General features: G+C 41.3%; 1 protein-coding gene across 2 annotated transcripts in view; it reads left to right on the top strand.

Moving 5' to 3' along the window:
- Nucleotides 1-13,173, top strand: part of ME1 (malic enzyme 1) — a 220,232-nt gene that overhangs the window by 204,878 nt on the left and 2,181 nt on the right. For both annotated transcript variants that reach the window (XR_011465320.1, XM_070376265.1), the window contains exons 10-13: nucleotides 95-200; nucleotides 1,837-1,979; nucleotides 3,317-3,490; nucleotides 9,755-9,853. Coding sequence is in view for 1 of the 2 variants with exons in the window: in XM_070376265.1 (XP_070232366.1) it covers nucleotides 95-200; nucleotides 1,837-1,979; nucleotides 3,317-3,490; nucleotides 9,755-9,853 (522 nt within the window). In the remaining variant the exon portion in view is untranslated. The remainder of the gene's footprint in view (nucleotides 1-94; nucleotides 201-1,836; nucleotides 1,980-3,316; nucleotides 3,491-9,754; nucleotides 9,854-13,173) is intronic.

Below are 13,173 nucleotides of genomic sequence, written 5' to 3'. Positions count from 1 at the left end.
GTATAAATTCTGCTAATATGTGTAATACTCTGAAACTTCCTTGACTCTCATACACTTGGCAGATTTATCATTTCTTCTTATTTGCCCTACGTAGGGACGTGCTGCCTTAACACAAGAGAAAGAGGAATTTGCCCATGAACATAAAGAAATGAAGAACCTTGAAGCCATCGTTCAAGATATAAAACCAACTGCCCTCATTGGTGAGCTTTGGCTTCTTCCCTCTCCTGTAAACCCTGTCCCCACCCCACGTGGGCCTGATTTGTTTCCTTACGGTTAATTTTTTTAAATTACTTATTGATTTATCTTATTTTTGGCTGCACTGGGTCTTTGTTGCTGCACGAGGGCTGTCTCTGGTAGTGGTTGCTACTCCTGTTGCAGTGCGTGGGCTTCTCACCGAGGTAGCTTTGCTTGCTGTGGAGCCAGGGCTGTGGGCCACGTGGTCCTTCAGTAGCTGTGGGCCACGGGCTTAGCTGCCGCATCGCGTGTGGACTCCTCCCAGACCCGGGATCGAACCCATGACCCTGCACTGGCAGGCGGGATTCCTGTCCACTGTACCACCAGCAAAGTCCTCTTGCTGATAATTTTTGAGACATTCTTTAGCTTTTTGAAATTCTGGTCTTGGAATTACACAAAGTTACCTATTCCCTGAAGCAGCAGTGCCCCCTAGACGCCTAGATTTGTAAATTCAGTGCCGCCTTGTTACCGATGATGCCAGCTGAGGGGGGTGGTTCCCTTTGCTAACTCTGTCAACCTGTCAATACCTGGCACATCCAGCACTTTGCCAGGCCAGTTATTCCAAACAGACAGTGGCTCTCGGATGGGGGCGATTTTGCCCAGTTAAGAAACATTTGGCAACGTCTGGAGACATTTTTGTTGTCACAGCTGGAGGGAGATTGTCATTGGGTGGAGACCAAGGGACACTGTTCCACCTCCTCCAACGCCCAGGAAAGCACACCTGCCCCCAACAAGGAATTGTCCAGCCCATTGCTCATGGGGCCAAGGTTAAGAAAGACTGAAAACAGGGACTGTAATTTCACGTCTTTATATCTTCCCCATAGCAGACAACATGGTAGTTTCCATACTGCACGCGCACAGAAAGATGTTCAGTGTGGACGAATTTGTTGTGGTTGGAAAAATATCTCAAAGTTTTGAAGCTTTATATCCTTTATTTTGTGTGTGTATAATGCCAGCCCTTACTTGGTCTTCCATTCCATTTGCAACAGATGACGATTTTGAGAATAAGGATGAGAACCCTAATAAAAACAAGTGTTTACTCCATGACAGCAACCATAGTAAACCTTCATTGTTTTTTTATAAAATGTGTTCTATCAGGAATCTTACTGTTTAAAATTTTCATGATGCTAACTGCTTTGTCTGTTCAAATTCCTTCAATGAGTCATACTCCAGTTCTGTCATTGAATGGGATGATTGACTTAAGTGTTAGCACTGGATAATAAAACATGATTACTTGGTAGCCTCAGACACTGAAATAAACTTCTAGAATTGTTTATAGAGAGATAATATATATTAAATACATTTATTTTCCAATAAAAATGCCTATTATCAGAATTCCTAGTGATTGGTCATTAAATCTACTCATGAGCCGAATATTAAAACTCTTGTTTTTTTTTTTTTCATAGATACTATAACCTTAAAGGCTATTGGCATTAACGGACACCTCTTTTTGTCATTTTCATACAAATATTCTGTATTGCTTAGGGTATATTACAAAATGACCTGACGTGTCTCATTGTTTGGTGGGGCTGGGGGTGGGGGGGGCATTGGATTAAATAACCAATGATGGCCCTGTTCACTGGTTTCTTGTTTCTCTGTTAGGAGTTGCTGCGATTGGTGGTGCGTTCTCAGAACAAATTATCAAAGACATGGCAGCCTTCAATGAACGGCCTATTATTTTTGCCTTGAGTAATCCAACTAGTAAAGCAGAATGTACTGCAGAGCAGTGCTATAAACTGACCAAGGTAAGGGAAAAAAAAAACATAACTGATATTTTAATAGTCAAATTGTAATTCTTTGTAGGGAAGCCCAGGGTATCTAAGGTGCCTGCCAGTTAACCTTTAAACATTTTACAACCAAGAGTGAAGGCGAAGTAAACAGAAGGATAAGAACCATATCCTTTTTTAGAGTGTCATATAAATCCTGTTCTTCAATAAAACAGAATAAACTTTGTAATGTTTTATTGATAATTTTCCTTAAGTGCTTTGGAAGTATCTAAGATCTAAACATAAAAGTTAAAGAGGAAAAAGCTTGATCCTAGATGCTTATTAAAATAACTTTTAACTAGCTATTCCTAAACACAAGCATACAGTATAAAACCACAGCCTTATTTTTACTTTGCTGACTGCTCCTGGGTTTGGATTTTGATGCTGTGGATGGAGCATTTGGGCAGTTATTTTGACATCCAGCCAGGTTGGTATAGGCATCCTTAAAGCTTCAATACATAACTATTTCCAAAACATGTTTATGCTTTTCAAGGGCATTTCTTAGACTGTGATGCTTTATTTGTTGAGGGTTTCCTATCCCTGTTTTCGAGGACTGAGCAGTTTCATCTATATCGCCTCCCAGATCACACAGATGCCCCCTCGCTTTGACTGGCAGTCTGGAGTCTAGCCCCTGACAGGCCCTGAGTTCATGCTGTCTTAAAACTTGTAAATTCGAGGTTCCTCAAAAACATGAGAAAATATTGGGTTGGTCAAAAAGTTTGTTTGAGTTTCTCCATATGAACTTTTTGGCCAACCCAATATTAAGACTAGGGGGAAAAAATATAAAGACAGTTGTTTACAATTATTGATAATTTATTCATATTTGCTAATCCCTCTTGTGCTAGTGAATTTTTTTTCCTATGGGACTTTCCAGATAATTATTTACAATGTATAAAATTTGTCCCAATGATTACATGGAAGTGTGTTGACCCCTAAACTCTAACCTACAATGTCAGCCTTTCTAAGACTCAAACCCCAACCCATCACTTTTATCTTCAGAAGCCTGTAAGTGGAAGCCTCTAGGCTAGAGATGGTTGATGGCCCTGTGTGTTGGACCACCGCCAACAACGGGTGGTGGTCTTGGGGTCTCCTGTAGTTTGTACGCTTCTCCTTGGAGGAGAGAGGAAGATAGAGAAAAATAAGCACCCACTTCAGAACTTACCACCAACATCATGAGAGCCTTCTCATTCACACTTACTGGGAGTCAATGAAAAATCAGACCTCTTTCTAAGTACTAAATACTTGCACTATTCTCTTAGGATCCATCTGTTTGAAGACACCCTGCCTCTTTTCACGGTTGCGTGTCTGTCTTGCAGGGTCGCGCCATTTTTGCCAGCGGCAGTCCTTTTGATCCCGTTACCCTTCCGAGTGGAAAGACTCTTTATCCTGGCCAAGGCAACAATTCCTACGTGTTCCCTGGAGTTGCTCTTGGTGTTGTGGCGTGTGGACTGAGGCATATCACGGATAAGATTTTTCTCACCACTGCTGAGGTATTGTAAAATACTGTCTGTCTGTCAAGGCTGTGACAGATCAGCTCGTTGTAGGCCATCTGCATCTCAGCTCACTCCCTAGAAGGTGTAAAGTCTGAGGATCAAATCTTTCCCCCAGGGGAGTAAGGGGTGGGTTGTAAGTTCACAGTGAGTCACTAGTAAGCATTGTTCTTCTGTAGCCAGCAAAAAGACTGTGTTCTGATCCCTTAAAAGGGACCTTTTTTAAATTGATGTACAATATTATATAAATTACAGGTGTACAACATAATGATCCATAATTTCCAACGGTTATACTCCATCTGTGCCTATTATAAAATATTGGCTGTATTCCCGTGCTGCACAATATGTCCTTGTAGCTTGTTTTATACACAATAGTTTGTGCCTCTTAACCCCACCTCTTATTTGCCACTCCTCCTTCCCTCTCCCCACCGGTAACCGCTAGTTTGTTGTCTGTGTCCATGAGTCTGCTGCTGCTTGGTCATATTCACTATTTTGTTGCATTTTTTAGGTTCCACATTTAAGTGACATCATACAACATTTATCTTTCTTTGCCTGACTTATTTCACATAGCATAATGTCCTTCAAGTCTATCTCTGTTGCTGCAGATGGCAAATTTTCACTTTTTTATGGCTGAATAGTGTTCCATTATATGTATATACCACATCTTCTTTAGCCATTCATCTTGATGATACTTATGTTACATCCATATCATGGCAGTTGTAAATAATGCTGCTCTGAACATAGGGACACGTGTATTTTTTTCAAATTATAGTTTTGTCTAGATATATATATCCATACATTCTGAAGTGGAATTTCTGGGTCATATGGTAGTTCTAATTTTAGTTTGAGAAACTTCTGTACTATTTTCCACAGTGGCTGTACCAGTTTGCATTCTCATTAACAGAGTTCAAGAGAAGGAACTTTAAAAAAAAAAATCTGAAAATTTTGATCAAGTTCTGTGACAATAATGAGAAAATTAAAATTTTTGTTTCCAAATCATGAAATAAGATTTCTCATGATTTCATGGGAATCTTCTATGGAGAAGATTTCTATGGAGAACCTTCCTAAATGATGACATTTTCGTGATTTGAAATAAAAGTCTGGTTTGGTATAGTGAAGAAATGTTTATCATTCAGGGTTCAGTGCAGAATACAGCAACCACTATAGTATTTCAGCTAAGAAGAAATTAAAACAGAGAGTTTGGTGTTTGTAAAGTCATTAAAAGGACAGAAGCAGGCTCTTCTGTGGGCCTCCAGGAAAGATTCACAGAACACACAGCAGACCCAGTAAGGACGCTGCATTACACTACTGTTTGGCACTCTGAAGGATCTGAAATTTCACCTTTGCTATTTAGTTGCTAAGTCATGTCTGACTCTTTTGCAGCCCCATGGACTGTAGCCTGCCAGGCTCCTCTGTGCATGGGATTTCCCAGGCAAGAATATTGGAGTGGGTTGCCGTTTCCTTCTCCAAGGGATCTTCCTGACTCAGGGATCAAACCTGCGTCTCCTGCATTGGCCGGTTGATTCTTTACCACTGAGCTACCAGGGAAGCCAAAAATTCAACCTGACTTGCAGGCTAGCAAGTCAGCCTGCCTCAGATTCACAGATGCTGGCAAAGGACACAGAACTCCTAGGTCAGATAGAGGAATTTATTACTCCTAGCACAAGAGCTAATGGGAACCTCAGGCTCCCATCAGTTTCCCTTCCCTCCCAAGCTTCAGGAGGATGACACAGTGGTTGGACCTTCATTTGTGAAATCATGAGCTTGTGATCATCAGAGTATTCATCTGGTTGATACTTTTGAGGTGGATGCAATTCATGGGGAGAAATTTAAATGAGTTTCTTCTCTTAAAATTAACCCACTGCACAACGTGCTAACTGACCCGAACCACATCCAGACTGATTAACATTCACGTGATTTCATCACATATACAGGCTTTTCTCCCCACCGTGAAAGATGTGTATGTTACTGGCGTGATCTCAAGGAGCACAACCCCAGGGTTTCGCACATGTCATTCCATGAGAACATCTGTCTGTCAGCCCTCCTGCTCGGTCTCTTTGTCCTCACTGCACGATGGCTAGGGTTTCAGAGCTTCTCTGACTCAAAAAGTCGTGTTAAACGTAAGTAGATGCCTACCTACTGGGAGCTTTCAAAGTTGTTCTTACATTAAGGAAAATGTAGTCATTGTCTTTTATAGCAGCCACATCAGAAGAAGAAAGATGATCTTTTACGGCTGCCAGTGATTTCTTTCCTAAATAACTCCAGCACCCTCTAGTGACAGATTTCTAGCTGATGGTCTCTCGGGCTGAATCTTTTGGCCTTTTCATCACTTTCTTCTTAGGCATCACATAATATTTCTGTTTCTTATGCCACATCAGTGGTTTCTTTGTGTCCCTTTCAAGTCCCTTTAAAAAATTTTCATTAGCGTACAGTTGCTTTACAGTGTTGTATTAGTTTCTGCTGTACAGCAAAGTGAATCAGCCACATGCATACATGGATCCTCTCTTTTTGGGATTTCCATCCCTTTCAGGTCACCACAGAGCATTCCCTGTGCCCTCTAGTTGTTACCTATTGACTAAGCTTCTTCCCAAAATTCATTATCTTTTGTTCTCATTTTTCTCTTTTAATTTCTGCTTTCAGAGATCTCACTCTTTCTCTCGTTTCCATTGTCGTCATTCTGAAAGGGACCAAATATGTGTATCTCTGTTCTTATCTTTTACCACATCTCCTGTGACCCAATGGGTATTTCCACCAAAATGCCCTGCTGTTTCTTTAAATAAAGATGTGAAAAAAACATCTTTCGTCTTCCCTCACCCTCAATATCCGCATTTCTCTTTGTGACACCCACTTTGTAAGCAGGCTCCAAAGCTTGGAAGACTGCCCTTCTTTTCATCCTCCCTAATCCCAAAGCCTTGAAATATACCACGCCTAGGAACAGCCATGGGACTGCCCTGTGTATCGCCTTGACCTGAAATGATTCCTTCTCCACTGGTCTAAGCCTATCTTCAGATCATGGCTTAAGTCCTGCCTTATCCTTGGCTCTTTTCTGTGACTGCTCTGAATTATTTTCATCTTTCTCCTTAGCCATGACTATTTTTAGCAAACTCTTTGATATTTCATTTGATTCCTCGTTGTATTATGCTTTCAAGTGTTTCACATATCAAACAGTCAAGTCTTGCCTTATAACTAAATCATATGTGATATTCTGTAAAAACAGAAGGTCTCCCATATACATCTTTCAGAAGACCAGTAGCACCTAACACCATGCTAAAACACATAGCAGAAACTTACTAAATACTTATTCAATTAAATAAAACTAGTCACTGGTATTTATCAGTGAGAATACAATACTACAGACACGCCTCTTGTTCAGTGGCTAAGTCTTCTCTGACTCTCTGGGACCCCTTGGACTACAGCACACCAGGCTTCCCTGTCCTTCACTATCTCCCGAAGCTTACTCAAACTCATGTCCATTGAGTTGATGATGCCATCCAACCATCTCATCCTCTGCCGTCTCCTTCTCCTCCCGCCTTCAATCTTTCCCAGCATCAGGGTCTTTTCCAGTGAGTTGGTTCTTCGCATCAGGTGGCCAAAGAATTGGAGCTTCAGCTTCAGCATCAGTCCTTCCAATGAATATTCAGGGTTGATTTCCTTTAGGATTGACTGTTTTGATTCACTTGCTGTCAAAGGGATTCTCAAGAGTCTTCTCCAGCACCATGGTTCAAAATTATCAGTTCTTTGGTGCTCAGCCTTCCTTGTGGTCCAACCCTCACGTCCGTAAATGACTACTGGAAAAACTATAGCTTTGACTAAATGGCTCTTTGTCTGTAAAGTCTCTGCTTTTGAATGCACTGTCTAGGTTTGTCACAGATTTTCTTCCAAGGAGCAAGTGTCTTTTAATTTCATGGCTGTAGTCACTGCCTGCAGTGATTTTGGAACCCAGGAAAATAAAGTCTGTCACTGTTTCAGTTTTTTCGCCATGAAGTGATGGGAGCAGATGCCATGACCTTGTCTTTCTGAATGTTGAGTTTTAAGCCAGCTCTTTCACTGTCCTCTTTCACTCTTATCGAGATGCTTTTTAGTTCTTCTTCGCTTTCTGCCATTAGAGTGGTATCATCTGCATATGTGAGGTTGTTGATATTTCTCCCGCAATCTTGATTCCAGCTTGTGATTCATCCAGCCTGGCATTTCTCATGATGCACTCTGCATATAAGTCAAATAAGCAGGGTGACAATATACAGCCTTGACATACTCCTTTCCCAGTTTTGAACCTGTCTGTTGTTCCATGTCCGGTTCTAACTGTTGCTTCTTGACCTGCATATAGGTTTCTCAGGAGGCAGGTGAGGTAGTCTGGTGTTCTCATCTCTTTAAGAATTTTCTGCAGCCTCTAGAATGCACAAAAAGAAGAATGCTCTTGTCTCTATTTTGTAGTTAACAAAAGTAGCATGTAAGAGATCTCGGTGAATGTTTTGTTTGGCCACCACATATCTAGTAACTGTTAGGATTATTGTCAAAATGCTAGTTGGCTCTCTTATGGAACTAGAAATCCCACGGATTGGCACCAATCCCAAAGACTATTGCTGCAGATTTTTATATCACAAAGAGATTTTTGGCTTTCTTGGTCCTCTGGACAGTCTCTTGGACTTAGAGTGTTCAGGGTCAGCAATACAGACTCCCAAGTAGTCTGTACAGCAGCCTGAAACAGTCTCCTGTCTCCGGTTCACATCTGGGAGGCAGACTTGGTCCTCCTGCCCTCACACCCCTCCTCCTAAATCACCTTCCCCACCCTCTCTAATGTCTGCCCAGATGACTGTAGAGGGGATCCCCCTGACAACAGCACCTGGAGGAGACGGTGATTCATGTACGTCACTGGATAACTGAAAACCCAGCTAATTTTAATATTCATATAGTGCACCCCACTCCAGTACTCTTGCCTGGGAAATCCCATGGACGGAGGAGCCTGGTGGACTGCAGTCCATGGGGTCGCTAGGAGTTGGACACGACTAAGCGACTTCACTTTCACTTTTCACTTTCATGCATTGGAGAAGGAAATGGCAACCCACTCCAGTACTCTTGCCTGGAAAATCCCAGGGACGGGGGATCTTGGTGGGCTGCCATCTATGGGGTCGCACAGAGTCGGACACGACTGAAGCGACTTAGCAGCAGCAGCAGCAATGCTATCTAATGTATAAGCCAAATTCAAATTTTGTCAGTTATTTATAAAAGACCTTTATAACTTGCAGAGTGCTCTTTTCATATGCAGGAACGTCTCAGCCTCTCTGTCTTTTCTGGCAATGGCATTTTGAAGAGCACAGGCTAGTTGTTTTTCGCAGTGTTCCTCATGATTTAATTCAAGTTATGTGGTTATAGGGTTTGGTTTAGTTGGCCCAATAATCATATCCTTCTCGGTACATCACATCAAGAAGCTCATGATGTCACTTTGTCTCATTTGTAAGCTATTTCATTGAGGTATGATTGACAAAAAGCCACAAATCTTTCAAATTGAGTTTAGAGATAAATATACACCTTTGAAGCCATCACCACAATCCATACAATAAACAAATATATTACCTCCAGAAGTTTTTCCCACCCTCTTTATTATGTGTGTGTGTGTATGTGTCTGTGTGATAAGAACATTTAACGTAAAATATCTACCCTTGTAGCACATTTTTATGTCTACACTGTTTCCTTTAGAAACAGGGAGTGTGTGGGGACAGCCCACGCTGAAGCTGATTAGATGGTTCACATGATCCAAAATCTGTGTAACATTAATATCCTGCTCTGCAGTGTGACTCAGAAATAGCTTTCTCAGTCTCCTGTCTGCCTCCCATATAAGAGTATGTGAGCTGGGAGTCAGGCATGACCGACCTCTCCCCCCTCTGCTTCCAGGCCCTTTCCTATCACTTCTCTCATTGTCCTCTGAATTTCTTACTCCTCTGCCCCCGGTGCTCTAGTGCATCGGGTCAGAAAGCTGCCAGCATTTCACGGTGCAGTAGAAGAGGAACTGAGTTAAGAGGAAACCCAGATGCTTATCACCATCTTTTTCGCTAATTATCTTCTCCCCCCAGTCTCCAAAAACACTCGCATACACACACCAGTCTCTAAGCCTCTCTGAGCTCCATTTCCATTGAGAGAGGGAGAGATGCAAGTGCCCATGACATTCATGTGATCTGCTTTTATCTATAATGATATTCACCATTTTCCTCACAACTACCACGTTGTATGATATGAAGTATTTTTTTTTGTCTTTATTTTTTTTTTAAGGTCATAGCTCAGCAAGTATCAGATAAACACTTGGAGGAGGGCCGGCTTTATCCTCCTTTGGACACCATTAGAGATGTTTCTCTGAAAATTGCAGAAAAGGTAAAACCACTGTGGTTCAAGTCTCATTGTTTTTCCTTCCTTCTATGGCTAAGTGTGCATATTTAGACAGTGAAACGGTAGTAAAAATGTACTTCCTTGAGACGTCTGTGTCCACTTCTTATGTCAGAAGTCAGAGAAACGAGGCATGGTGCCCTGACAGAGCGTAGAAAGTGTATTTGATCCTTCGGCATGGGTTGAATCTTTGATTCCCCTACCCTTCTTTTTCTCTCCCAGAATTGAAGTAATTCATCAGGCTTTCATTTCAGCTAAGCTTCCCCAACTTCACCCTTTATTGTTTGGTATTTTTCATATAACACTGTGATAGTCACCACAATATTGCAAGTATGATAGAGTGACGTTTAGGCCTTTAACCACCCAAGTCTCTGTGATATGCGACATCTTAAAAATCACAGTTGATTAAATTGGGCAGGAAGCAAAACAGTGAGAACAGAGAACTCAAAGCTGTTGAGGTGGCAGATGAACTCTTCAAGGAGATAGTCAAGAAGAACCATAATTTTCTGTAACTAAGATGAGAGAGAAATGGACTTTTTTGTAGGGTGGTTGTATTCATCTGCTAGGGCTGCCATAGTAAACTGCCACCAGCTGGGTGACTTACACAACAGAAATTAACTTTCTCACAGATCTGGAGGCCGGAAATCTAAGATGAAAGGGGTTGGCAGGTCCAGTTTCTTTGGAGGCCTCTCCTTGGTTTGTTGATGACCACCGTCTCACTGGGTCCTCTTGTGGCCTTTCTTCTGTGTGTGCCTATCCTTGGGGGCTCTCTGTGTGTCCGTATTTTCCGTTTTTACAAGAACACCAGTCAGCTTGGGTTAGGGCTCACCCAAACAGTCTCATTTTAACTTAATTATCTCTCCAAAGACCTTGTCTCCAAATGCAGTCCCACTCTGAGGTACTGGAGGTTAAGGCATCACATTTTGGGGTAGCATAGTTCAGCCCACAGGAGTAGTCACATGTTGAAAATGGAATTTCTCAACCTCAGGCCTGTGCACATGACTCTCTGTGCACTGGGTAACTCTTTGTTGTGGGGGCTACTCAGGGATTATAGATGGTTTAGCGGCATCCCTGGTCCTTATTCACCAGACGCCAGTAGCCTCTGCAACAGGTGTGACAACTGAAGATGTCTCCGGACATTGCCAAATGTCCACTTGGAGGCAGAATTGCTCCTGGCTGAAAGTAAAAATTTATTAACAAATTTATCAAAACAGTCCTGCTTAGGATTCATACGTCATTATTTATCTTGTTGATTGAAAGTAAGTGCTTCAAAAACCAAGTAATCAAAACAAACAAACAAAAAACCTTTAAATAATTCTGCTTGGTTATCTGTTCATGGAAGAGTATCCTCATGGTTTGTCCCAATTCGTCTCTACTAGTTTTAAACCCCTAATAGTTTGGATTATTAGTGCATGGGACATCACATTGTCATGTTAAGTTCCTTTTGAAGATTTCAATGAAAAGGAGTAGCATATGATCAGAGGAGAAAGTAAGATGATGAAGGACAGTAGGAGAGTACAAAGGACTCCGACATTTCTCCAGGCAAGAAGACTGGAGTGGGTAGCTATTCCCTTCTCCAGGGGATTTCCCAACCCAGGGATCGAACCTGGGTCTCCTGTGTTGCAGGCAGATTCTTTACTGTCTGAGCCATCAAGGAAGCCCAAATTAACATGCTCCTAATTTCTCCTAATTTGTATCTACTAATTTTAAACTCTCAATAGTTTGAATTATTAACACACCAAACAGCACATTGTCATTTTAAGTTCCCTTTTAAGATTTCAATGAAAAGAAGTAGCATATGATTGGAGGAGAAAATAAGACAATGAAGGACAGCACTCAGATATCACACCTATAAAGGGAAAAAAAAAAAGCTGAGTGCATAAACAGAAGTTGGGAAACGAGGACAAAGAATCAGCTTCAGAGAGGAAGGTGGTGTAGTAGACTGAAGGTTGCGGTATCCATGGTGCATTCAGATGTACGATTCTAACAAGTAGATGGTGATGACTGAAACTTAAAGAGAGGCTGGATGTAAAGATGGGGGATCATTTATATGTGGTAGCAGGGGAAGCTCTCAAGGTAGTTGAGGTCACCAAGAGAGCAAGTGGAAATGAAAGAAAACCAGAGAGAGAAGAAAGAAACCAGTTAAAAAGGGCACCAGTAAAAAGAAGAGGCTCAGAACTGAGCTGCTTCTCAGAAATTAGAGAAGACACCGTTTCAGGATGGGGGTGGAAGTTATGAGTGATGGAACCAAATCCCAGTGATAAGAACAGAGGAAGACATTTATTTAGTGCTTAGGAGGCTTTCAGAAACTTACAAACACGGTCACAGTCCCGCAAGAAGTTGGGAAGTCGGGGAGAATTAGGAAAGCAACAATATATAAGCCACTCTCCAGAGAGTCTGGCATTGACAAGGAGGAGAGAGTGAATATTTCACTGATGAGAGCATTGTGAATACAGTGTGTCCTGGAAGCAGAAGGAGGAATGGATTTGCACAGAGTCTGGGTCAGGAATGAAACAGAACATTTTATTATAAAAGTGATACAGCCATTGCAAAAGAGGCACAGGGGAACTTTTTGGGGTGATGGAAATGTTCTGAAACTGGATGTAGTAACAGTTGCCTAACACTCTGAATTTACAGAGGTAATTGGATTGTATGCTTGAAATGGTTGAATTTTGTTGTCAGTGAATTGTAACTCAAGAATATCTGTTAAAACATAGTAATACCATCTCATAGGCACTCTGGAAAGTGGAAAATACCTGATATTCTACTTTTCTAATGCAAGTATTGTCATCCTTTATTTTGGTGTGTTTGGTTGCAGTCTTTTTTCATTGGGTTGCTTTCTTTTCTAACATCATTATAATAAGGTATAAGCATGTATTCACATACTTTGATTCCTATTTTTTATAAGCGTTTATCCATAATATAGCACAGTCTTTATAACTTTAATTTTTCAGAAATGCATAATTTTACATTGAGAAGAGATAATCATTCTAATATTCTTCAAAATCACACTTATTCAAATAAGTCTGTCATACAAACAGCTCTTTAAGGATTGCATTCTTAAAAAACTGGAGTGAATTAAAGAGCACATGGGGAGTGACTAATTTTGACAGTGGAATCCGTTTTTCTCAACACAGGGGAGGAGAAAATGTCAAGACATGGAGGAGATAGTTTGAGATGATGAGAAATTGAGAGTTTTCTCTGATTAGTTGGAATTTTCTCAGCAAAGTGAGGAGAATCAAATTGATACATGATGGGAAGGCAAGGTTTGAAATTGACTTGAGAGGAAGTGTTTTGTGTGTTTGTTT

Source organism: Bos mutus, chromosome 9 (genome assembly GCF_027580195.1).
Source record: "Bos mutus isolate GX-2022 chromosome 9, NWIPB_WYAK_1.1, whole genome shotgun sequence".
NCBI classification, from domain to species: Eukaryota; Metazoa; Chordata; class Mammalia; order Artiodactyla; family Bovidae; genus Bos; species Bos mutus.
The sequence above is the reverse complement of the archived record's forward strand: the minus strand, read 5'-3'. Positions and strand labels throughout refer to the sequence as shown.